A 25502-nucleotide genomic window follows, 5' to 3' on the forward strand; every position below is an offset into this window, starting at 1 on the left:
TTGCAGAATTAAGCTCTCAGACAATGAACTTTTTTTCTTTTTTTTCAATTATGTAAAATATTTCCATATTAGTAATTTTGTACAGAAAGACTTGAAAAAAAGTGAAAAATAATATGCTTCAATCAGAATTCAATCAATATCAGTTCTTTCTCTGCAGGCAGATAATATGCTTTATCATTACTCTTTTGGAATTGTCTTGGATTAGTGTATTGCTGAGATAAGTTAACCATTAACCATAAGTTCACCATTCTTCATTAAACAAAATTACTGTTACTGTGTACATTATCCTGGTTCTGTTCACTTCACTGTGCATTAGTTTGTGTAAATCTTTCCAGGTTTTTCTGAAATTATCCTGCATATCATTTCTTATAGCACAATAATACTCCATTATACTCATACCACAGTTTGTTTAACCATTCTCCAAATGACAGCCATTCCTTTGATTTCTAAGCCACTACAAAAAGGGCCACAATAAATATTTTTGTACAAATCGGTTGTTTTTCCTTTTTTTGGAGTCCTTGGGTTCCCAGAAAAGTTTGTGAAAGTATCAGCTAAATCAGTTGGAAACATGTTTTCCTCTATAGATTATACCTAAAGAGTCTTTTCCTTCTGGCTTCTTAATTCTAATGCTTCAAATTAAAGACTTCCAATGGTCAGTGATTCGCCTTTAGGGATATGTACTGTGTTTTGCCCACATAGAATTATGTGTGTCCATATGGATCTAGATGTGACTCACAGGGAGACTCATGGAGATAAAGTCTCTTCTACTTGTCTTTGTTAATTGATTCCCGTCAGTACCAAGATATCTTCCCTTTGCAAATGCTAGTTTCACAAAGGACACAAGTAGCAAATAACAAATAAGCCCATGTAGTAGCAAATAGAAAGTAGAAAAGGTATACAAATGAGAATATACCAAACAATACACAGAGTGAATATTTTTTTTTCATTGGAAACAAGATATTTCAGCTCAATTGAGATTTTTCTCAGAGTCTTTCTCTTCCTTTATGACCAGAAAAGAATCTAGAATATATCATCTCTCTAAAAAATGAAAGCCAGAACAAGATCTCTCTTCTCCCAAGCTCTTCCCAAGTCTGATTAGAGCACTGAGTAATCCATCTTCACAATGAAGAGAATCTTTGTAATATTCCCTCTAAAATGTATGTTCTCTGTTGAGGTTTTCTTAGGGTCTCTGGAGGCAGCCTTCGGTTCAGTTCAGTAATCACCACAAGTACAGTCAGTTGTTAAAGTCCAAATCTTTTATTGTCTCCTTCAAAGTCTTATCTCCTTCACTTGGGGCTCGGCTAATTTTTCTGGAAGCTTATCTCTCTCCTTGGTTTCAAGAGTTTGAGCTCCCTCCTGCCTTCTCTGGCTTCTGAATCTTCCTGACTGAATCCTGGCTGAGGCTCTTAGCTTATATAAACCAATCATAATATCACTAGGAAACCATTATTTGTTGTAGGATTAAACCAATGCTAAACTAAATTTAACCATTGTCTCCTCAATTCCACTTAGTACCTTGTTTCAAGTTCTGGCCCATAACATCTCCTTGTAGAATTAAATCAATCATACTGAACCATGCTAAATTAGATAACTACTGTTTCTATCAATTCCACTGATTAGTACCTTGTAAGAATCCTTTTTTTCAAGTTCAGAGTTCTGGCCCATAACAAGTCTTCATGCAAATAGACTTTTAGTTGTGGGCTACAGAGATAAAACTCTGAGATAAACCCATTTTTTATCAGATTTGAACCTAACAATCCTAATATAATCTTTTCTTAGTCCCCAAATAATTATTTGAGTTATAATTTTATTAGTTACAAGCTTCAAAACTTAAAAAAATTCACATGAGAATGAAATGATAGACCATATCGCCCTGTTGATTGATATTCTTAGTCAATAAATTTTTATTAAATACTTGTGATGTGTTTTAGATGTTAAGCATTGGGGTACACAAAATGTAAAAGATAGTCACTGCTCTCAAGGAACTCACTATCCTTTGGGGAAAGATAATACATAAAAAGAAGCCAGAAAGGAAGTAAGAGAAGGTGAGGCAAGGTACTTGGTTGAGGGACTTAAGCCTAAAGGAAACTAGTTGGGTGGGAAATTATGAGAGAGAGTCACCTTGAGCATCCTTCTCAAATAGAGAATCTGGGAGAAATTTTCCAAAGTTCACTCTATACTCTCTTCAGAGAAAGGCAGGGAAAGAGGGACCCCAGGAGCATGGGTTCTTGAGGAAATGTGACTAGCTATTGTTTTGCCTTCATAGGGCCTTCCATCCTGTTTTCATTTGGGGAACAAGTCTGTGTGTTTTCTTCCACATTTTATCTGAGAGATTTTATTTCTCCATAAATGGATTTTATAAATTTTTTCCTTTCACAAATGTTCTTTTTCTGCCCCCTTTAGAAAGCTTTCACATATGAAGGTGGTAGTATCATTCACTAAAATGTACTTTTTCTGTTTTTTTGAAAATCAGGATATTTATTCATCTATAGTAGTAATCTCTCATCTCTTCCATTTCCCAAGATTCCTCAAAAAATCAACAGAAATTCTGCAAAACACATGTAAAAGTTCTTTCAATACTCTAGTTTATAAATCATCTGGATTTAAAGATTTCACACAATCCAAGAATTCAGAATGGGAAGGCTTTTCAGAGGTCATCTAGTGTAGCCCATACTAAAGTAGAATTTCTTTCTAAAATGTCTCCTGTAGTTGGTCAGTCTCTACTCAAAGATCTCTGGTAATGGGCAATAGGGAATCTACCACCACTGCTTTTTCATTTTGAAATAATTGTAATTGTTAGCAAGTTTTTCCTTAGATTGAACTGAAATTTGCCTTTGGTGATTTTACCTTATCTAACTTTCACCCATTGTTCAGATTCTTTTCTCTGGTATCAAATAGAATAAAAATTTAATCTCTTTTCTGGTGAGAGGAGATCTATGTTGGAAGAGATATAATCATGGAGGAACTGAGAAATTATATTCAAAGTGCCTAATGAAGGGGAAGCTCACAGAGGAATGAGAAAAATATAGGACTTTGTTAATGTAAAGAGAGACAGAGAGAAAAGGCAACTAAGAAAATGTCAACTATTGACCAATCTGCCTATAGTCCCATTGTCTATATCAGAATTAAGAGCATCCTCAATGAGGGCAATAGAGGATAGCAGAGATTAAGAAAGCTTTCACCAGGACTATTTAACAGTGGGCTACATCTGCACCATTTCACAAGCGACTAAAAGATATGACAAACATAAGAGCCCATTCTACCTAATGTTTGTTTATTACCAAAAAAAATTATTTTTGATTGAGTAGAACAGAATGCCACACTAAAGGTTTTTTGCCAATAAACTATCTATCTGTCTCTTCTGAGATTATGTAGAGCTCGTTTTTGAATGCTACAAGTAATGAAGATATTATCTAAAAAAAAGCAATAAAACTAAGGGAAGGCAAAATATTCAGTGATTAATATAACCAATTGCTTTTATTTATTTCAATCAATATGTACACTCTTAGTTACTTTATTCATTTGCAGAATTACTCAATTATTTATTAGAGAGGAAAAGCCCTCTCAGATTCTTGCATCACACAATGGAATCATGTAAGTTCTATAAGTTGTATAATAAAGAATATCTAACCCAACATCCCATTTAAATTACCCAATACAATCTTACTATCTCCAGGAAAGCAGCAATAATGATGGGGAATTGGACATCTGGGGATGGAGGAAGGAATCAAGCATTTATTAAGAACCTCCTATGTACCAGGAACTGTGCTAAGTGTGTTCCACATATTATTTCATATGATCTTTACAACAACCTGAGAGATAAGTCCCATTTTTATTCTCTATTTTACAGTTGGGCAAATTGAGGCAGACAAAGGTTAAATGACTTGCCCAGAGTCACACAGTTAATGTGTGTTTGAGGTCAGATATGAACACAGTTCTTCCTGACTCTGCCCAATGTGCTCTATCCACTTTGCCACCTACCTGTCTGGCAACTAAAGGACTGGGGAAGTGGAATGTCAGCAAACAGATCTGATAGATAAAGGCAGTTATGCCTGGGTGATAGACTCTGCCTAATCTCTGATGAGACTACAATCAGGTATCACTAAGCTCCAGAAAGCCAGAGGCTCATGATATGATTTCTTCTTAAATATCAAATCATTACCAATAAGGGCTTTCCTGGTTCTGCTTTTCTTGACCATTCTCTACCTCAGCACCAAAATATTCAATTGAGATCAGAAATGGCAACCTGGATGAGTGTATTCCACTTTGAAGAAAAACTTGCCCAATCAGTTTTTAGATGGTTGAAAGGGTGGCCTAGGTTGTTGTATCACTTTTTTTAAATAACACATATCAAGGTGATTGTCAAGAATTTGGTAAATAGCTTATGATAAAAAAAACTATTCTGAGAAGTATAAATGATCATTTATGTTTATCATAAGCATGTGGTTATTGACCTATACAATCAAATACTTATATTCTTTTATGCTTAAGACATTCACACTCATTACAAATGCAATATCATATCAAGAGTACTACCCATGACAGGATTATCCCATTCATACATCAAAACATTCAAGATTTATTGAAAGACATAACAGAAATACCTTGTTTAATGATTTCAGATAACAAACATCAGATAGGAAATAAAATAAGGAGATATAGATTTGCCAAATATGTTCATTGTTATTATAGAAGTAATCCAGCACAGATTTCAAGTTGAAAATAAACTTTCAATGGAGATTGGAGTCCTTTGGATGTTTCTGTTTGTGGATAATATTGTGTAGGTAGCATCAAACCAAAAACCTTGAAGAAGCTATTGAAAGAGATCTGGGGAGCAGCTAGGTATTGAAGTGGATAGAGCACCATCCCTGAAATCAGGAGGACCTCAGTTCAAATCTGTCCTCAGACATTTAATACTTCTTAGCTGTGTGACCCTGGACAAATCACTTAAACCCAATTGCCTCAGAGGAAGGCAGGAAGGAAGGCAGGAAGGCAGGAAGGCAGGAAGGCAGGAAGGCAGGAAGGCAGGCAGGAAGGAAGGCAGGAAGGAAGGAAGGAAGGAAGGAAGGAAGAAAGGAAGGAAGGAAGGAAGGAAGGAAGGAAGGAAGGAAGGAAGGAAGAAAGGAAGGAAGGAAGAAAAGGAAAGAAAGAAAGAGAAAGAAAATAATCTGGAAGCTCTCAAAGAATTTGGTTTGATGACCCACAAAGGAAAGATTAATTGCATGAAAAATGTCTGTTGTCCATACTCTCATAGAATTGAAGGAACAGCCTATAGAGCTAATTTATCATGGAGTATATCTGGAACATATAAAACCAAATGATCAGTGAGTTGGATCTAGAATTGAACAGAAGGATTACAGAGGGCTGGACTGTCTTCAAAAAATTTCAGTTCTACTTTAGTGACCCCAAACTTCTTACAGAAATAGCATTCCATCTTTTTAAAAATATATTTAAAAATACAAAAATTTTTAAATACTTAAAAAATTTAAAAATACAAAGATTTTGCCAGAGTTTCTGGATGTCTCTATATTGAGACATAGAGACAGTAGTCACCAAAGACTTATAAGTAAATATCATACAGAAAGAAATGGAAAAGCACATGAAATTTGTGAACAGGCTATACAGCCAGTGAGGAACTCCCCTCAAAATGAACAAAAGTAAAAGATATAATTGGAGAGATGGATGGTAGGAAGGGAAGATGGATTGGCCACATGGCAAGGGAAGACTGCCAGTTGGACAGCAAGAGGGCTCCAGTTGTATCCCTGTGATGTCAACAGAAAATGAAGAAGGTCTCTAGCACAGTGGGTAGCTTCCCTTGTGGTAAATTTATGACTAGGCAGGGATGGGTGGCTTAGTTATGATCCACAACATTGCCAGGAACTCCCAAATTAATGAAATCACCAATCCCTTTGAGTATTTGAATAATCTCTTTTTCATAAAACATCTTTTCAACTATTTGAAGATATCTAAGACTTCTCTTTTCTAAAATAAACCGTCCCAGTCCCTCCAATTAAAACTTACGGAATACTATCTTAGTCACAACTCCATAAGTCATTGCTGAGGGGTGTAATCTGCAAGAGAGAGGTGTGTGCTGGTTTGGAATAAAATCCTCTTAGTTTTCTTCTTTTCTTTGACTCTGGCAGTTTTGTTTTGTCCTTGGGTCTGAGAGAAGGGATAACCCAATTTCATGAGGTAGCCCACTATCACTGTATATAGTCAGGTAGGCAAGCTAAAATCACAGTAGATATTCTGCATTGAGCATAGTGAGGCACAGACTTTGTAACAAAGAAAAATCTGTGCAAAGTCTAGTGAGAGAGTCTCAGAGAGATCAACCATAATGACTGATCTTAACCTCTTGATAGAAACAGATTTTTCTCCTCTTGATAGAAAGGTGTAGTTACTGTATTGGTTGGTTATACTTAACTATTTTTTCCTATTACAAAAGAGGGTATGTGGCAAGAAGGGAGTGGGATTTTGGAAAGGTTATAAAAATGTAGTGGTGGGGGCGGGGAAAACTGGAATACTTCTTATGTTGCTGAGCATGTCCCATGAATACTTTCTATGGAATATTTGCTCTGACTCCTTGAGAAAGAATGTGTCCTGAGTGATTCTCTGTTCTATCTGACTGAGATTTGTAGTCAATATGGAAGGTGATGGATGAGTGAGCCAGGAAGAGTCACCTCCTTGATAAGTTATAACAAGAAGAAGGAGAAAGATTCCTTTCATCAATATTCTCTCTTTCTTGGACTACTAGAACGGAAGAAAGAATTCCTTTCTCTTTCTTCCCAGCAGCAATGAAAGGCCTTAGCTTAAGAACATGACAAGGAGAACATGTTTTTGCCTAAGTGAGCATGAGATCAGACCTCAACTCAATGGCTGCTTTCCTTTTCTTTGTGTTTTCTTTCCAAAGTAGTAGATCATTGAATTCAATCTTGATCAAAACAGGCTTCCAGCTTTATCAGTGACATCATGAATCCAAGAAATGGAAGGTTCCTGAGTCAGATGCAGGTTGTCTGGAAGTGGATTATCTCCACAACAACATGGGTTGCATGAATGGTATTGGTCTAAGAATAAAAAGAAGTATCTATTCAGCAAGTTCACAAAGTATCTTTAACTGTCAAGACAATTATAATGACGGTGATAGATTTTATATTTTAAGCATTTGTTAGGAAGTATTTATTCATTTGTGTTTTAAGCATTTATTTTTCTAGTGAAAGAATTAAATAGTTGTCCTATATATTTTATACATTGAATGCCTTTACTAGAAGGGATTTTGTTAATCTCTTTTGGGGAAACCACAGATATGAGCCATACCCAACCTTTGGAGATTTTCCCTAGAGTTCTACTCTAGGGTGGGGCATTATGAGTCAAAGAGTGGGAGGAAAAGTCTAACTCTTTTCTTTAAGTTCATCTCTCTTCCCCTGCCCTAACCTATACTCCTATAAATTTGGACTCCTTATGTGTTCAAAGTAGAATCTCTTTGTGGGAGGGAACCTCTTAGGGGGCCAAATTGTGTGTGTGTGTGTGTGTGTGTGTGTGTGTGTGTGTGTATGATATATATCAAATACCCAGAACTAAACAACCCTACCCACCTGGCCAAGGGAGAGCAGCTGGGGCTCTATAATCACTGAGAATGGAGGCTCTCTCAGAATCCAGACAGCCTGCCAGGTCAAAGTCATTAGCTGCTGTGGGTGAATCATCTTGGAGTATCTTGGATTCCTGCCCCTGTGGAAAGCATTGCTGCTCTTGCTAGCTGCCTTTTCATTCAGGTCCAAGGAATCCTGATGTCCCAGGCAGGAGCAGAGGGCTGAGAGCCCTTATATGCATCCATCATGACCTATTTCCAGACAGACAGTCTCCCTATTCAGGCTGAAATAATTTTCCACTCTCTCAAATGTGCCCCAGAGACTCTTTCCCTTTTGGGGTCCAACTGCAAGAACTTAAGGATGGACATTGGCAGGAGAGCTATTGAATCATAGGATCTTCTAGTTGGAAGGGATTTTAGAAGTCATTGAGTCCATCTCCTTCATCTTACAGATGAGGAAACTAAGACCTAGAGGGGTTGGGTTACTTGCCACAGCTAGTAAATATCTGAGGTAGGATTTAAATCTGGGTCTTCCTCACTCCAAATCTAGTGCTCTATCTACTACAATGTGCTGACTCATAAGAAATTACTTATTTGTGTATTGTCTTGTTCCTAAGGCACAGCCTCTCAGAGTACTGAAGATTCATCTTCGGAAACCTTCAGGTTTCCTTCCTTCTTAATCTGCCATTTAAAACCCTCCACAATCTTTTTTCCATACATAATTCATAGAACTTTTCTTTCATACATCTATATCCTAGTCAAGTGGGATTATTGTTTTTCAAAACTTATACCATCTCCAACTTTTTTGCATTGGTTCAGCCCATTTCTCACATCTAGAACTCATACCCCCTTTATATCTACCCAACAAAAATCCTCTTCCTTCAAGACTAAGCTGTTGCTTCCTCCATGAAGCCTTTGCTGATCCCCTCAGATGAAAGTGCTTTTTGTCTCTCTGCACATTTCCCTGGAGCCCAGCTGGTTCTTTCCTTTCCCCATTCCATTCTACTTTGTATCATATTTATTGGTTCACTTATAATTTCCATTAGAAGACCTCAGTGTTTTTAGGGGAAAAGTTATTACTTTTCCTCTTTCTATTCCCAGTGCTGAGCACAAGACCATGTACATGGCAGATGTTTAATAAATTGCATTTTGGAAAATGGATATGAGTAGTAGATGTCAGGATGATTGCACTGGGAGACTTCATTTTTCTCCTGACTGAAACTTCTCTGGCTTTTTTACCAGGATCTTTTCCTCATACCACATTGGTAATTCAGAGATGAACACATAAGGGGGGGAATCTCTGCTCTGGAGTATTTTTTTATTTCACGTAAAATACAACAACATAATCTCACTATGGATGTAGTTCAGGATCCCCACAAGGGTCTGAAGCAAAGAAAGGAAACCCATAGGGAGGTCATTACTGGTGTGCCTTTCCTTCCTTTGAGTTGCAGTAGAAAATACCCTTATCCTCCAAAAAAAGGGATTTTAACCTTTGTAGTGATCCCACGGTATCATAGTGACTTTGTCTCTCTGCTCTCCCAATCCCTAACTTTCAGGAACCAAGGAAGTCAGATGGCAGGAAGCAAAGATAATGAACTAAGAGGATGGTATCTCATAAATTTGGGGTGCTATTGGTTTCTTTACAGTTCTTTATGTCTTTCTTTCATTTTTAGATGATATAATATAGTAGATAGAGAGCTAGACCTGGAGTCAGGAACACCTGAATTCAAATCCAGTTTTAGGTTCTTCCCAATTGTATGAATGTGGGCAAGTCACTTGACCTCTATCTGCTTCAGTTTCTTCAGCTGTAAAATGGGAATAACAATAACACTGACCTCCCAAGATTTTTGTGAGAATCAAATGAGATACTACTTGTAAAGCACTTAGCACACAGTAGACCCTTAATAAATGCTTGTTACCATCTCTTTCCTTAGCATCCAGAACAAAGTTATAAATACAGTAGGTACTTATAGAGTAGAACAGGATATACTAGAATGTAATGGAAAGGTACAGGGGAAATTTGCTTTTGATGTAAAAGCAAAAGATTTCAACAAAGTTTATTTACCAAAAAAACAAAAAAACAAAAAACAACTTCTGTTTCATGGAAATCCTGCTGGTGATTTCCCTGCATATGTATTTGTCTATATCAGCAAGGATGACTTATGTGTATGCAGAACATGTTACTTCCATCTATTATTTCACTGATCCTTATAAGAGACTTGTGAGGCAGTAGAAATAATATTCCCATTTTGCAGAAGAGGAAACTGAGCCTAAGGGGGCAGGGTAGAGAAAGGGAATTTCTAATGGCAGAGCTAGAATTTTAAGCCTAGTCTTTTAATTCACTTCAACATTGTTTCCTCTATATTATAGTAGGGTTTCACTACAACTCTGTATATACACATAATAAGAATGGCTCATATTAATACAATAATAGCTTACAGCACAACATTATATTGGTAGAGCTAGATAGATATTAGTATATAAAGTGCTAAGCCTCGAATCAGGGAGATCTGAGTTTAAAAACAACTTCAGACATTTACCAGACATTTAACTTTGGCCAGTCTCAGTTTTCTCATCAGGGTTATTTTGAATGAGGTAACACATGTAGAGAGTGCTTCACAAACCTTAAAGCACTATATAAGTGCTAGTTAGCTCTAGTATTTTAAAGCTTACAAAGCACTTTGTGTCCATATTTTATCTGAGCTTCACAATAAGCTGGTGAGATCTCAGACTGCAAATATCTTGACCATTTTATAGATGAAGAGGCTAAAACTGAACACACATAGCAGATATGCAACAGGGCCAGATCTTGACTCCAGTTCTTTCAAATGCAAGCTCGGTTCTGTTTCTGTTTTATTTCCCTGCCTTCTTCTGGCCACATTACTTAGCTATACCCCTCCACATACAAACACAGATGCATCCGCTATACAGACTGGGTATACACAGTCACACACGGTCACACATCCACACCCTTGTGTACATGTCTATACACACAGAGACCAAAAGAGGCTGGGAATAAGTTTGTGAGAACGGAAGTTGTGGTGAGGCTGGGGGGTGCAGTATTGACAGGACACTGTGGACTCAGAGATTTCAATAAGGCCAAAGACATGTGGTTTCCATTAAGTGCCTGGGAGCCTAGGGACAGAGACAGGATGTGGGCTGACAAGGCTGGGTTGGGTCGCACCAGGGCCTGGACAGCATCTGACTTTCCAGTCTCGATGAGCCTTGAATCTTGTGAGAATGAAGTTGACCCTACTTAGAAATGGGGGGAGGGGGACTGAATGACCTTCCAAATGCTGACACGGAGACTTTGTGATCAACAGAAGCCTGGCTCCTAGCTTCCATCTGTCTGCTCACACTCCCCCTTCTTTCCTTTGCCTTTCCCCACAAAGGTTTCTCCTACCCTTGTCAAGGAGCCTAGAAGTTCAAGAATAATTGGGGGAGGGGAGGTGCGGCACGTGCACATGAGAGTGCTCATGCACAAGTGGGTGTGTGTATCTGTGTGTACATGTATCCAGATAGCTGAACGTTCATAACATTGGATGTACCTGTGTTTGTATCGTCACATTGTATGTATTTGTGACATTACGTTAGATACGTGTTTGAATATCTGTGGGGATTCATGCTAACTGAATAGCTGTTGGAATATAGGTGTGTGACATCAGAAATGCCTGAATATCTAGGAGTGTTTGTGGCTCCAAATCTGGAAGCAGAGGGTGTATTTTTGCAACAATGTCTTTGGGTGAAAAACTATGTATCAGTGTCTGTGTCTGAATCTCTATGTGTATGAGATACAGAGTAGAGATACGTGTTTGCTTATCTGTGCACAGTGAGACACTGAATGTGAGTGAGTGTGTTGTGTCTGTGCTGAGCCAGGTCCCTCCCCAGCCTCCTGGGCCGATCCTACAGCCCCCTCCCCAAGTGGCCTGGAGCAGCCGGTTTGGTAATTGCTCTCCTGATCCATATGTGGAGTAATTAATTATGGCATGGCATATGCAGATCAGCTGAGGTTTTTCTCATTAGCTGAGTTGGTGTTGGCAATTAGGGAAGTAAATACCCAGAGCTCTCAGAGGCTGGAGAGCTCCCTCCTCACACCTCAAACAATTAGCCTTTTAATTTATTAAGGGCATTAAAAAATTCTTTCAAGGGCTTTTTTGCTAATTAAAGTTTTCTTGTTAAAATATTCATTAATCTCCATAAACTCCCATATCTCTTTTCCCTCCTTCATGAGATAAAACTTCCGTTGCCCTTCTCTAGGCCCAGGCATCCTTCCTTACACTTCCCTTGCCCACACAGAGATTCTTTTCAGTCCTTCTTTCTCTCCTCCTATAAAAGATAAAACAGGACATGTTACCTGACTTGGATATTCCAGCCCTCCTCCAACTCCCAGAAACCAAACCACTAATGTATGTATGGGGGGGGGGAGGGGAAGTGAGGGTATGAGAATAAGATTCCCTGAATCTTAGAATAGCTCAAAAGCTTTCCACTGGGAACCCTTTCCTCTGACACAGACTTGTGGTCTGGGCCTCCTCCTCCTCTCTCTCTCCCTCTACCTCACACGATTTGTTTGTATTTTTCCTATCCATCTTCCCTAAGCTAGTCATCAGCCCTGACTGTCATTGTGGTGTACGAGATCTGTTATTTGTTTTCTTATGACTTTCAAATATTCTCTTAACCTCTCTGGGGATCAATATTTTCATTTGTGCAAAGAGAAGTTAATCATGGGAAATTCACCCAAACCCAATCTGATGAGCATATCTCTTTCCTAGTATAGACAATTTCATTGGCATCTTGTTAAAGAGATCAAAGACCACTCTTGATTGGTTTTCAGTACCTTGGGATGCCCTTAGGATGATTGAGTTGGATAGGCCTTGGGAGGATGGATTATACATTGCTTTTGTTTATTTTGACTTTTCTGTGTCTTTATTCCAAAGTCCTTTCTTCATATCCCCAATCAGGAACAGTTTATAGCAACTTGCAGCAGAAGCACATGGCAAGCTGGATGTAGTTGCCAACATGGTTTTAGAAGGGAGCCCCTCCATCTCAAGGTCCTGGTCTCTTTCTCTTTTTCTGTTTGTTTCTGAAAACAAGCCTAAGATTGTAAACCTGAGAGTAGATTTCAACTCAAGAGATGGCGACAGCTAGGGCAATGTGTCTTGTAGTCTTTGCAGAAGCACATGGCAAAAGTAGATATATTCTTATCTACTTGGCCTAAAAGGGGACAACATTCTTGAACCCCAACCTTTTATGTAGATGATTTTGATTTCCTAAACAACTTGATCTTTGAATCTAGCTTTTTTTCAGAGAAAAAAATTCTTGGAAATGTTGGCTACATTATGAGAAGCTCAACTTCTAGAGTTTAGGGATAAAAGTTCTAGAAAAAGAATGGGATTTCTTGACTATCACACTTTTTAGAGAGAAAGATCTAGATGTTGTCATTAATTCACCACAATAACAATGAAATATTTAATCAATGAAGGTGATATTTGATTAACATAGGTCCAACAGGAAAGTGGTTGGGGCTGTTTGTTTAGCAGCTCCAAAGTGTCTTTTACTTTATGGAGAGAATTCATATCCATAGAGGGGAAGAACAAATTTAGAGGGAACTCTGTAAGAAACTGTTAGAATACTAGGATTTCAGCAAAATGTGGAGTATTTCCCTGCTGGCACCTTTGAGTTCAATTCCTTCAGGGGGCAGTGCTATGAGCGTTTTAAGTGGTTTTCTACACTTGTTTATGAGTTCCTATGAATCCTTTGTATTATTTGTGGGGTAAAATAAATATCCTATGACTGATATCCAATATTTATCTTGAGTGCTTATACAGTACCTGGGGACTTTTTTTACTTATATTTTGGGAAACCCAGACATGACCTATATTTAGAGATTTTCTTGCAGCAAACACTTGATGGGACCAATGATCCAAAGAGAATATTACTATTTTGAAGAAGGTCCCTTAAGATCAACTCCAGTCCTTGTAAGCCTAGAGCTTTGAGGGAGAGAGAGGTTATAAAATGTATGTCTGTAAAAGGAGTGAAAAGGATTACGATCTCAGTTCCTTTCCAGCTTTTCCCTTTTCCCAGGATTAGAGATCATTATGAAGTAGGCAAGATAACTCCTGGGTATTTAAAGAAGAGTTTAGGAAGTGGTGGGCAGGAGGTAGGAGGAACAGCATGTCTGATTTCTCTCTTGCTCACAGGAACTTCTAGTTGGTGCTGTCTCTTAATTGAGGGTTGGCAAACAATAGACTGAGTTGAGAGTCATCTATTGAGAATATTGTTCTCCTGTCCATCTTTACCTTTAATTTCTCTGTCCCTATCAGTCTTTAAAACATAAGGGTTGCTAGCAACTGATATACTCCATAGGTCTTCCCAATTCATCTTGTAACCCCAACTTGCCCCTCACTTCCCTGGATGATTGAGATCACTGGGAGTGTGAATTTTTACCATAATGTGTAATAGGAGTTATTTACAAACTTTTCATGCATATATGCATGTACATACGTATATACTGAAGACCAGGAGCAGAGTACTGATCAGGATGAGTCTTGAGCCATCAGAAAGCAGCAGAGAATAGCTTGATGATATAAGAATAGATAATTGGGTACTAGGCATAGATATCAGTTCATATCCCATATGTTTTGTTTCTACCATTAAAAGGGGAACTCCTTGTAAGCAAAAACTGTCTTACTTTACTATATGTACCCTAAATGTTTAACATAGTTGTTTGGAAATATAGTGAGTATTTAATAAGTGCCTTTAAAATTAATTAGTTTTTCCCTGAATGTTTTCCTTTGCATATATCCTCCATGTATGTTGCCTGATTACATATTCTCTTCGTGTGTACAGACAACCTGACACTCTCAACTCACAAAGTTGTGTGTCCTATATAGCACAGTTAAACCTCTGTCTATGGACTGTGGATAGAGAAAATCTTTTTTTATTATCTTATTGTCTTTGCTTTTTATTTTGAACTATTGTGCCCTTCAACTAGTTGGTAATATTAAACTCATCAGTAAAGGCTCATGAGCTATGGTTTAAATGGGTAGTGATCTATTGAGTACCTAATATAATATATTGGGGATAGGGATGCATGTGAGTCACAGTTCAGGTTAGTATCATTAACCTCCCAGCAATTCAGGCTCAAACTTCAGCATCATCTTCTACTCCTTCTTTTCTAGCATAACCTATATCAATTTTTAGCCTCACAAGTTCACAACCTCACCAAATCAAAGAAATATGGAGATGGATAGAAACTCAATTGAAAAGGACCTTGTCTTACCATTGTTTGGGAATTCCCTCACCAACATTACCAACAAATAGTTATCTAGTCATTGCTTTAAGATCTCTAAAAGAGGGACCTACTGTGACCTGTGGGAAAATACCACTTCTGGATAACCTTGACTGAATTTAACCTGGGCCTAAATTGGTATTTCCTTAACTTGTACCCCTTATTCCTGGAGCCAACCAGAAGCAATCTAATCCCTTTTACACATGACAGCCCTTCAAAACCTTGAAGACAACAATTGTGTCCTCCATAAGTCATCTTGTCAAACTAAAAATTCTCAGATGTTTTCATTGATGATTATATGGCATTTTCCTATCTTCAATATCACTCACACAGAGGCACTTGATGGGTCAGCACTTATTCAAACCATAGCTCATGAACTTCCACTGAAGTGTTTAGTATTACCAACTAGCCAAAGGACTCAGTATTTTAAAACTAACAGTATAGTTAACACAACTTATTCTTATTTCTAAACAATTTTAACTCCTTTTTGCTTTAGAGCTCCTGACATTATTTGTAAAAGAAAAAGGGATATATTTTTGTATCAATCCTAGACACCTGACCTTTCTTCCAGCTTCTGTGTATGTGTTTTGAAAATCTACGTTGGTTAGTGATTTCTTTTTTTGTTTGTTTTGGATTTTTTTGTGAGGCAGATGAGGTTAAGTGACTTGCCCAGAGTCATGCAGCTAAGAAAGTGTCAAATGTCTGAGGCCATATTTGAACTCAGATCTTCCTGACTCCAGGGCCTATGCTCTATCCACTGCTTATCTAGCTGCCTCTAGGCAGTGATTTCTTATGTGGCCACAGCGGTCTCCTGAGACAACTCCCCCTTTGTCTTTCCTATCAGTATAATATATCTTTCCCCCAGAAAAGCCCACATCCTTGAAGACCCTCAGTCTGGTGCTGGATGTGGTGTTGGGAGGTCACTTTCCCCACCACTCAACACTTACAGGGCCATGAATCTAATTAATCAAATGAGCATTTATTAAGCACACATGTGCCAAGTACAGTGCTCAAAGAGGAGAGAGGCAAGTTGAGAGAGAAAGGGAGGTAGAGGGGGAAGAGAAGAGTGGATAAAAGAGAGGAAGGAGGAGGAGGAGAAAAAGAGACAGAGATTCTCTTTTTCTTATTCCTCATTGTCAGTCCTTCCTTCTACCACCATTATTCAACAATTTTTTCTACTTTGAAGAACCGGTTTTTGAAGTTCGAGAATAACCTTGGAAGGTGAAGTCTTTACTTCATCTTAGAACTTGTGATGGTCTGGTACATGGTAAACCATTAGTAAATGCTTGCTAATTGACTTACTGATTGATAGAGGAGAAGAAAGTTGGCTAAAGTCTGCCATACCCCTATACTATTTCATCCAGACCTTTGCTTCAGGTATTTACCAGAACTTGGTAGCTAGGGCAGTGGGTAGAGTGGCCCAGTGGGTAGAGTGATGGGCTACATCTTCCTGAGTTCAAATTCTGCTTTAGACACTTACTAGCTGTGTGATCCTGAGTAAATTAATCATGTTTGCCTCAGTTTCCTCATCTATAAAACAAGTTGGAGAAGGATCTCTGCCAAGTATCCAGTATCTCTGCCAAATGGGGTTGTGAAGAAGAGCACTAAACAACTCCAGAATCTAGATCATGTATTTTGGTTTTTTGTAATTCTCTTTTCTCTAAGAATTCAATACTTGGCCCCACCTCAACCTTTGTCCTCATATTTGGGGGGCTTCAGTGTGACTGTTAATGTGACTTCAAACATCCTGATTTCCCAGGTTATCAACTTCCTCTACTTTCATAAGGTGAGACTCTTTGGACTCCATCAGTCACACCCAGGGACACTCATACTCTTGATTTCATCATCACCTGTATGTGATGTGATATATGTGCCTATCCTCACTGAATGCTGCTGGAGAAGGCCCTAACTGTGACTATTGGAAATTTGTTATCTAATCTTACTTTTGAATAGCAATCATTTTATTCTTCCCAGACTTTCACTCCCTACGTGACTCTTTTCTTCTGAAGTTTCCTAAATCTCAGACCTCAATATAATAGCATCTTGCCTCTTACTTTATTGAAAAAATAGAAGTCATCTTTCTAAATTTCCCCTTCTCCTCATTCTCCATCTCTAAATCATGTCAGCAACCTCTATTTTCTCGTCTTTCTCTGACAAAGGGGAGGTCCTTTTCCTTGGCAAGGCTAAACCCTCTCCTTGTACTCCATTCTCTCTCCTGGAGAGCTGCTACTTTGAACAGCCCTCCATCCATCTCTCTCTGTTTCTGTCTGCCTGTCTCCATCTCTCTCTCTGATCTTTCATTCCTCATTCTCATGTGGCTTTTTCCTAGCCATGTCCAAACATATCTACATCTGTCCCATCCTTCAGAAATCTTCACTTGACCCTACCACCCCCTCAAACTATCATCCTATTTTCCTCCCTTTCACAGCCAGTCTCCTAGAAAGGCTATGTATATTTGTTGCTTTCACTTCATCACCTCCCACTCACTTCTCATCCCCTCCTAATCTAGTTTCCAACCTCACCACTTAGTTGACACAGCTCCCTCCAGACTTAGCAATACTCTCATAATTGCTATATTTGGGGACTTTGTTTTTGAGCTTCATCTTTTTTGACCTCTCTGCAACTTTCAACAATATTGATCATCCAGTCCTCCTAGATTCTCTCTCCTCCCTTGATTTTCAGGACAGTTTTTTCTCTGCCTTCCCTTCATCTGCCTGGTAATTCCTCAGTATCTTTTGCTAACCCATTGTTATCTATCTATGATTTGTGCCCTTGCATGAGTATAATTCAAAGCTCTGTCATGAGACCTCTTTGTTTCCCTATACTTTCTCAGTGACCTCACCAGTTGCCATGAATTTATTATCTCTAGATACATGACACAGATAATTCATATATCAGACCCTAACTTTGTTTAGAGCTCAATTCTTATGTCATCAGGTTTCTGCTGGGCATTTCCCTCTGAATGTGTCCCACACATATCTCAAACTCAATATATCCAAGACAGAGCTCATTTACTTTGTTATCCTCACCCCCCAAACCTGCCCCTACTTCCAAATTTCCTTTTTTTGCTAAAGGGGCCATCACCATTCCAATTACCCAAGTTTGTACTCAAAGGGCAACTTTCAACTTTTCATTCTCCTGTACTCCCAGTATCCATTCAGTTGTCATCCTATCCATTCTACCTCCAAAACGTATCTTGCATTTGTCCCCTTTTATTAACTCAAGGCTATTATAACATTGGCTTAATCATTCTTTACTCTGCTTTCCATCTTTCTTTTTTCCAGTCACTCCCATGGAGTTCCCAAATAATCTTTACAAGACACAGGTTGGAAATAGCACTCTCTTACTCAAGAACTTTTTGGTACTTGATTGTTCCTAGGATAAAATCTAAACTCCAAGAACTCTAAACTCTGGTTTCTCTTTTAAGGTTGTCTTAACTTGCTCAGAGACTAGAGAGAAATTGAACTAGGGCCTAAAAGATAAAGACATGGTGAAGAGAAAGGGATAAAGGTGACAATAACAGAATTGAGGACAGAAAGATAGAGAAGGGATGGGGATGGGAGGTGCCATGGTGAGTAGGGGGGAGGACAGAAACAGAGACAAGAGTAAGAGTGAGGCTTCACATGTGCCTTCTCAAAGAAGGAGGGTAGAGAGGAATGTAGAGAATCTGGAACTCAAAGTTTTAAAAACAATTTTTAAAAAATTGTTTTACATGTAACTGGGGGAAAATAAAAAAATGAATATTGAAAATGATCTTTACATGTAATTGGGAAAAAATATTAAAACACTTTTAAAGGGTAAGAGTGAAGTCCAAAGAGCTATCAAGCTGTGCATACCCTTTGATCCAGCAGTATTTCTACTGGGTCTGTATCTCAAAGAGATTATTAAAAAGAGAAAAGGACCCACATGGGCAAAAATGTTTGTAGCAGCCCTTTTTGTCGTGGCAAGGAACTGGAACCTGAGTGGATGCCCATTATTGGAAGAGATGTGCCCAAAAGGGGGAATGGCTAAATAAGTTGTGGAATATGAATGTAATGGAATATTATTGTTCTGTAAGAAATGATGAACAGGCCGATTTCAAAAAAGCCTACAAAGATTTACATGAACTACTGCTAAGTGAAGTGAGTAGAACCAAGAGAACATTGTACACAGCAACAAGATTGTGTGATGATCATCTGTGACAGACTTGGCTCTTTTCAGCAATGAGGCAATCCAAGGCAATTCCAATAGATTTGTGATGGAAATGCCATTTGCGTTCACAGAGAGAATTGTGGAGAGTAAATATAGAATTTTCACCTTATATTTGTTGTTTGTTTGCACATTTTTTTTTCTCACCTTTTGATCAGATTTTTATTTCACCTATATTGGATTACTTGCTGTCTAGGGAAGAGGAGTGGGGAGAGGGAGAAAAAAAAATTGGAACAAAAGGTTTTGCAAAAGTGAATGTTGAAAACTATCTTTGCATGTATATAATAAAATAAAAAGCTATTAAAATGGGAAAAGGGGGGGTAAGAGTGAGGGACTGAGATGGGGATAGAGGAAGGGACAGAGACAAAGAGATTGAATAGTGTGGGAACTTGGAGAACGAGTGACAGGGTTAGGGCCAAAAATAGAGATCGAAAGAATGATAAAGATGAAGCTAGGGAAGAGGGCAGTGTTCCAACACTCCTCTTCAACACTAGCCCCTATCTGCAGTCCCAGTAGGTAGGTTAATTTTTTTTATTGGAAAGGAGGCAGCTGTTTCCTTGGGTCTCTGCCCTAGCCCTGAGCTCTAAGAGAGCAAATCTTCCTGACCTAGTTCCCAGCTTTCCTGATTTATTTCTAGACTGCACAGATCTTACTTCCTCAAGCCAGGCTGATACTGGTGGGTTGGAGTTATTGCTGCAGCTGGGGTTGAGGACAAAGCATGTCAACAGGACTACTTGGGTGCTGGTCCCTTCTACATCCTGCCTGCCTTTGCCTGGGGAGGCTGGCATCCCAGCTCTAAAGGTGTTGCTTAGCAACCAGCTGGAAAGGGAAGGAGTTGGGGCGGTGACTGAAAATTGGCAAAATAAAACTCCAATGTTTCCTTTTAATACACATTTGTATTAACAAGGGAAGGAGGCAGCACCATTGGGGGCACCTGCACAGCTGCCCCCATACCCCCAACAGCACCAAGGACACCAAAGGCCAGAGGAGAGCTGGAGTGAGGGGTGCTTTGTGGGTAGAGGCTGGGTCTGGGCCTTTGAGTTACGTGAGCCCTTCCTCCTACCCATCTGGAGAATCTCTCCCTTAGACCCACAGTAGACCCTCCTGAAGGCCAGTTCCTACTAGGCCAGACCTGAGTTGGGGAGGAGGAAATGGATGAGTGAACTGGGAGTCAGGGAGGACTGAGTAGGAGATGGGGCTCTTGGATCACCATCATTCCCAATCCCCGCCTATTAATCTGTCCAGGGGCTGGCCTGCCCTTACCACTGACCCACCCTGGGCAGTGAGAGGCCATCTGAAGGGCCCAGTGCTTCACTAAAGTTAGGGTCATAGCACCAAAGGTCTGGAGGGTTGTTTTTTTTTAACCCTGTAAAAAGTTCATTACTGAGTAGCTCAGGACCCACCCACACCTGGACAGGAGGAGCTGTAATCCCTGGAACCCACAGTGAAGGAGAAGTGGGAACTGGGGAGCCGGAGCCATTGAGGAAACCATGACCTTTTCTGTGCCAAGCGAGGAGGGAGGAGCCGGGGCCCTTGGGATAGAGGGACCCAGACACCAGGAGGTTAAGCTTGCGTTAGTTGACAAACTACATCAGTGAATCACTGGCTTCCACAGCCACAGGCATGGAAGATAAATAGTTTTCTCAGTCACAGCACCATGATGTCTGTCCATCCATCCGTCCATCTCTTCTGGGGATGGCTCTGGCTTGCTCTCCCCTAGTGTCTGCTTTGCCCCCCCCAACATCTGTATCCAGGGATGGCTCTGCTTTCCTTGCCCCCTTTAAGTTCAACTGCTGAAGCAGACAGGGCCCAGCTCAAATCCAAACTTTTGGTTTGTCTGCCCGAAGTCTGACGCAGCCACGTCTTTGAGGGGCAGCTGGCCCACCTTGGACGACCGGAGCTCCAGGACTGTCTGAGAGTGGCCCTTCCGGAGCTGTGGGACAGGGATCAGAGAGTTAGAGCTGGAAGTGACCTGAGAGGCCCTGCCCAAAGTCCCAAAGTCCTGTAACTAGTAAGGGACAGAACTGGGTTTTGAACCCAAGTCCTCTGACTGTATGTACACAAAAACTCTTAACTGAATTGGGGAAATGTATACATTGGATGGAAATCCAAGAGACATGTAGAAAGGATCTCATGGATCACCATCATTCCCACCCCCACTGAAGGGAAGGAGTGTGTATGTTTGTCTGTGTGTATATGAGTTCATCATTCCCTCACCCTTCTCTAGCCCCATAAACCATGGTGCTTTGTCCCCAGTCCCTCATTCTTCCCTCCTCTCCCCTATGGAATCCTCATCCCTCTCTCTCCAGACCCCCTCCCAAGAGCCCTGCCTCTCCATCCCTCACCCTGCATCCATCGTGGTGAGCCCGGATGACATCTGAGGTACGGTTGTGGGACAGTTCTTCCCCATCAGCCCCCAGGAATCGGAGGGAGCGACTGTAGTCACCCTCTCTCTCATCTAGCCACGCCACAGAATTCTGGCAGATGTAGGTGAAGCTCTGTCGAGCACTAGCACTCAATAGTTTCAAGAAGGTCAGCTGCACAACACGGACTGCGTTGCCATCTGAGTCCACATAGGAGAACTGGGGGCCAGGGCATCAAATGTCATTCATTGGAATCCCCTGGTCCTGCTTTTCGCTAATCCACATCTGGCTGCACAGCTGGGACTCCCTTCCCAAATCCCCCATCCTCAGCTTTAATTTAACTCCCTTCTTTTTCCCAGTCTGGTCTCCATGCCCAGCTCTATCCTATGCACCCAAACTTATTCCCTACCTCCACGCCAGGCCTCTCTGCCCATCCCCAGCCTGGACCTTCCCCCTTCTTTCTTCCTTACCTTCTTCCCTCTTTTAAATGTGCTATACCAGTTCCCCGGCTTCTCCCTAGACCAGGCAGCCAGCTTTACCTAAGGTCAAAGTGAGATGATTGAGGAAGGTCACGTGCAATCCTTTTCCATTACCCCTGCCCTCCAAGTTCCCTGTAGTCTGATCCACGAAGGAACCTGGAAGGACTGATGGCATAGGGAGGGGAGTGTGGCGAAAGCCATAAACCTCTTCTATCATCCCTGTCAACAATCCTTAGATCCCCATGAGTTACCATTAGAGTTTGAGATCCCCATGCCTGGAGATTTTGAATAACCAGTGACTAGGGTAGTCTGAACACCTGAGCTCCCACTAACTAGGAACTCCTGAAGTCATTGACTTGGGTCAAGGTTCCTAGAGAATAGCCTACTTTTTTCCCCAAGAAATTCTAAGGAGCTAGTATGGTCAAGTAGAGCCAGTAGGAGCCCTTTGTCAGCATTTATCACATCAAACCAAGTCAGAGAGGAAACATGGCCTTGAGAATTAGGACCAACAAAATAGTTTTCCAAAGCCTATGAGTTGAGGAAGGGGAATGAAAGGAGAGGAAGGAGAGAGAGTGAAGGAATAAAAAAGTGAATAAAAAAGAGAAGAGAGAGGAAAGCAAAGATGGAAAAAAAAGGAAGATAGGTGAGGAGAGGTGAAGGGAAGGAAGAGAAGAGGAAAAGGGAAGGAAGGAAAGCAGAGATAGAAGAAGAGAAGGGAGGGAAGGACAGGGAAGGCAAGAATAACAGAATGGAGAAGAGGGAAAGGGGGGGAAGAGAAAGAGAAAAGAGGGGCAGAGAAGGGAAAAGAGGGGAGGGGAGAAGAGGGGGAAGGAGCATCCCAAGACTTCCACTTACTGCTTCAAACTTCTTATCAGGAAAGATGCACGTCTCTCCTCCTGCTGTGAAGTTACAGAAAACTCTAAAAGCATCTCTTGAGCATCCCTGGTTGGGATCAATCCAATATTCCCCTGAAAGAGAAACCAGAGCAAGAGTCAGGCCTTTGAGGTGCCAGTCACTGGTGTCCACCACCCACTGCCATCCTTCAGGGTAGGCTGGGTCCTCCCAGCTCCTGGCACTCTGCTCCTTTCCCTTTGGCATTGAACATCAAGCTGAAAACCCTCCGGGTCTTCTTACCATCAGGCAAGTGGGGATGGCTCCGGCCAAGCTCCTTACACACCAGGCCGGGGCTCTCCTGGGTCCCCCGAGGACTTCTCAGCTGATCTATTTCGCTCTTCAGGGAGCTGAGGGAGGCGTATACCTCCTCCAGGCCACTCTCACTAGGCCCAGGGACTCCCTCAGCTGAGCGCCGCTGCCGGGACCCCTCCAGGGGCAGGAGTTCCCCCGCCTCTGCTGGGGAGCCCTAAGAGGTTGGAGACAGAGATGGCAAAATGGAGAGAAATTGAGACTGAAGAGACAAATGGGGAGGAAGACTGAGAAAGACTCTGCAGAAACTCAAGAGTAGAGACAGAGGAAGGAACAAGTAGAGAAATGAATTTAGAGAGAACATGACAAATGGAAAAGAGACAGGTACAGAAACACGCTGATCAAGATGGAGAAAAAAGGAGGGGTGAGGGAGATTTAGGAACAAGGATAGTAAGATCCTGGACTCAGACACACAGGTAGACACCGTGTTGACTTGGAGGATTTGTGGAACTCAGGGGTTCCTTTCTCTTCCTTCAATAGGCCTGGGTCAGGTGCCCCCTCCCCACCAAAGGACGTGGGGTGGGGGTGGAGAAAGTAAGCCAGGATCCTTGGCAATATGGGAGCCTCCAATTCACTTCCATATCTCAGGTTCCCAACCTCAGATCTGAGCCCTCATCCCTTCAACCTACTTTGTAAAGGTGACTCACCGGGGGTCCGGGCGGTCCTGGGGCTCCTGTGTCTCCCCGGGGGCCAATGGATCCCTGTGGAGAAGAGTGGCTCAGGAGCTAAGAGGGACTGCTTCCAGTGATTGAATCCTCCCCCATCTTTCTACTTCCCATTTGAGGGGAAGAGCAGGCTCCTGTCTCGGGAAAAGGGCTTCCTCTACATTGCTGGAGTCTCCTGGGGACTCTGGCTGTCTTCTAAGTATGGACTGCTCTCTGAAGTTAAGGGGCTTATGATGAATGGGGGATGCTAATACTTACTGGTGACCCTTTTGATCCTTTCTGCCCCAACGGACCCTGTGAGAGAAGGGAAGAGAGATGAAGGATTGTCTCCAGCCAAACTTAATCTAAGTGTTATCCCCACTTTCAAATATCCCCGCATATTTCTCCCCATACTTACCGCCAATCCTGGGGACCCACGGGGTCCTAGAGGGCCTATAGGGCCTCGGAGACCCTTATGGGAGAGTGATTGAGAACATCAGAGTTAATGATGAAGGTTCTATTTTTGAAAATTATCTATGGCTTCCCCCTTCTCTTACCCCATTTCACTATTCTCTACCAGAAAACAGGGCCCCTGCTCCCTTATGGATCCTTCAGACACAATCTTCCCTGTATTCTCATAATTCTTAGGGACGGACCCTCCTCCATGCCCATCCCCACTCCTCAGAACAGATCTTTTCCCAACCACCTTAAACAAATACCTTTTACCCTTTTCCCCCAAACCCAGAGACAGTCCCTCCCCCACCCAAAGGTGCTGACTCAACAGGGACACTCACAGGTTCTCCTTTAGGGCCTGGAGTGCCTTGTACCCCTGGGACTCCTTGGTCTCCCTTCTCACCAGGCTCTCCAGGGGGACCAATGAGGCCAATTAACCCAATATGACCCTAGAGAGAAGAAGATCATGAGTGAATCTAAGGGCCAGGAAAGAAAGGAAGCTTCTCCCAGAGACCCAAGGTGAGACTCCTGGGGGAAAGAGGAGACACTTTCACCAGGGCCTGAGTGAGAGAGGGCAGTGGATGGGGGATGAAAGAGATTGGTCCTTCTCCTCCCAAGAGCTGAGAAAGACAGAGAAAGAACAAAAGGGGGGGAAGGGAGAGAGAGAGAGAGACAGAGAGAGACAGAGACAGGGAGAGACAGAGAGAGAGAGAGAGAGAGTGAGAGAAAGAGGAGAGAGGGAGGAAAGATTAGTGGAGGGCACTGAGGGGGACTATTGGTACTATTACCTTCTCCCCCTTGATGCCAGAATCTCCTTTAAGGCCAGGGAGACCACTGGGTCCCTGTAGAGAGAAAGGTGGGTCAGTGTCCTGTGATAACATTCTTTTAGGCAAAAGCATGCTTGTATCTTGAGCCAGAGCTAGGATGGGGTAAGGGGTGAGATGAGGGTGGACCCTCCAGGGCTGCCCAGAAAGGGAGGAGTTCAGACACCCCTCCTCAGCACTCTTGTGGTCCCAAATCCCATTACTGAGGACAGTCAGTATGACACTCTATGTACATGATCAATCAATATAACTGGCTGGCAGAGGCCATGAGTGTCAATGGGATTAGCAGGGATAGGATAGGATGAAAAAACAGTGGCTTACCAGGGGCCCAGGTGGACCCAGTTGTCCAGGAGGGCCAAGAAGACCTGGCTCACCCTAAAAATCCAAAAGTGGTACAAAGTATGAGCCTCTGAATAAGGAGTAAGGAGTGTGTGTATGGGGTGCTGGTCTCTGTCTAACTTACCAATGTGGAATC

The 25502-nt window shown here is 41.4% G+C and overlaps 1 protein-coding gene across 1 annotated transcript in view; it reads right to left on the minus strand.

The window, feature by feature from the left end:
- Window positions 1-19937: 19937 nt before the first annotated feature.
- The window catches only part of COL5A3 (collagen type V alpha 3 chain), a 35538-nt gene continuing 29973 nt past the window's right edge, over window positions 19938-25502 (minus strand). The window contains exons 57-67 of the mRNA XM_023496595.2: window positions 25349-25402; window positions 24992-25045; window positions 24545-24652; window positions 24169-24222; window positions 24030-24065; window positions 23754-23807; window positions 23038-23263; window positions 22759-22871; window positions 21895-21963; window positions 21407-21643; window positions 19938-20994 (exon numbers count right to left, since the gene is read on the minus strand). Of these exons, the coding sequence (XP_023352363.2) occupies window positions 20848-20994; window positions 21407-21643; window positions 21895-21963; window positions 22759-22871; window positions 23038-23263; window positions 23754-23807; window positions 24030-24065; window positions 24169-24222; window positions 24545-24652; window positions 24992-25045; window positions 25349-25402 (1152 nt within the window). The 3' untranslated portion in view covers window positions 19938-20847. The remainder of the gene's footprint in view (window positions 20995-21406; window positions 21644-21894; window positions 21964-22758; window positions 22872-23037; window positions 23264-23753; window positions 23808-24029; window positions 24066-24168; window positions 24223-24544; window positions 24653-24991; window positions 25046-25348; window positions 25403-25502) is intronic.

Source organism: Sarcophilus harrisii, chromosome 1 (assembly GCF_902635505.1).
Source record: "Sarcophilus harrisii chromosome 1, mSarHar1.11, whole genome shotgun sequence".
NCBI classification, from domain to species: Eukaryota; Metazoa; Chordata; class Mammalia; order Dasyuromorphia; family Dasyuridae; genus Sarcophilus; species Sarcophilus harrisii.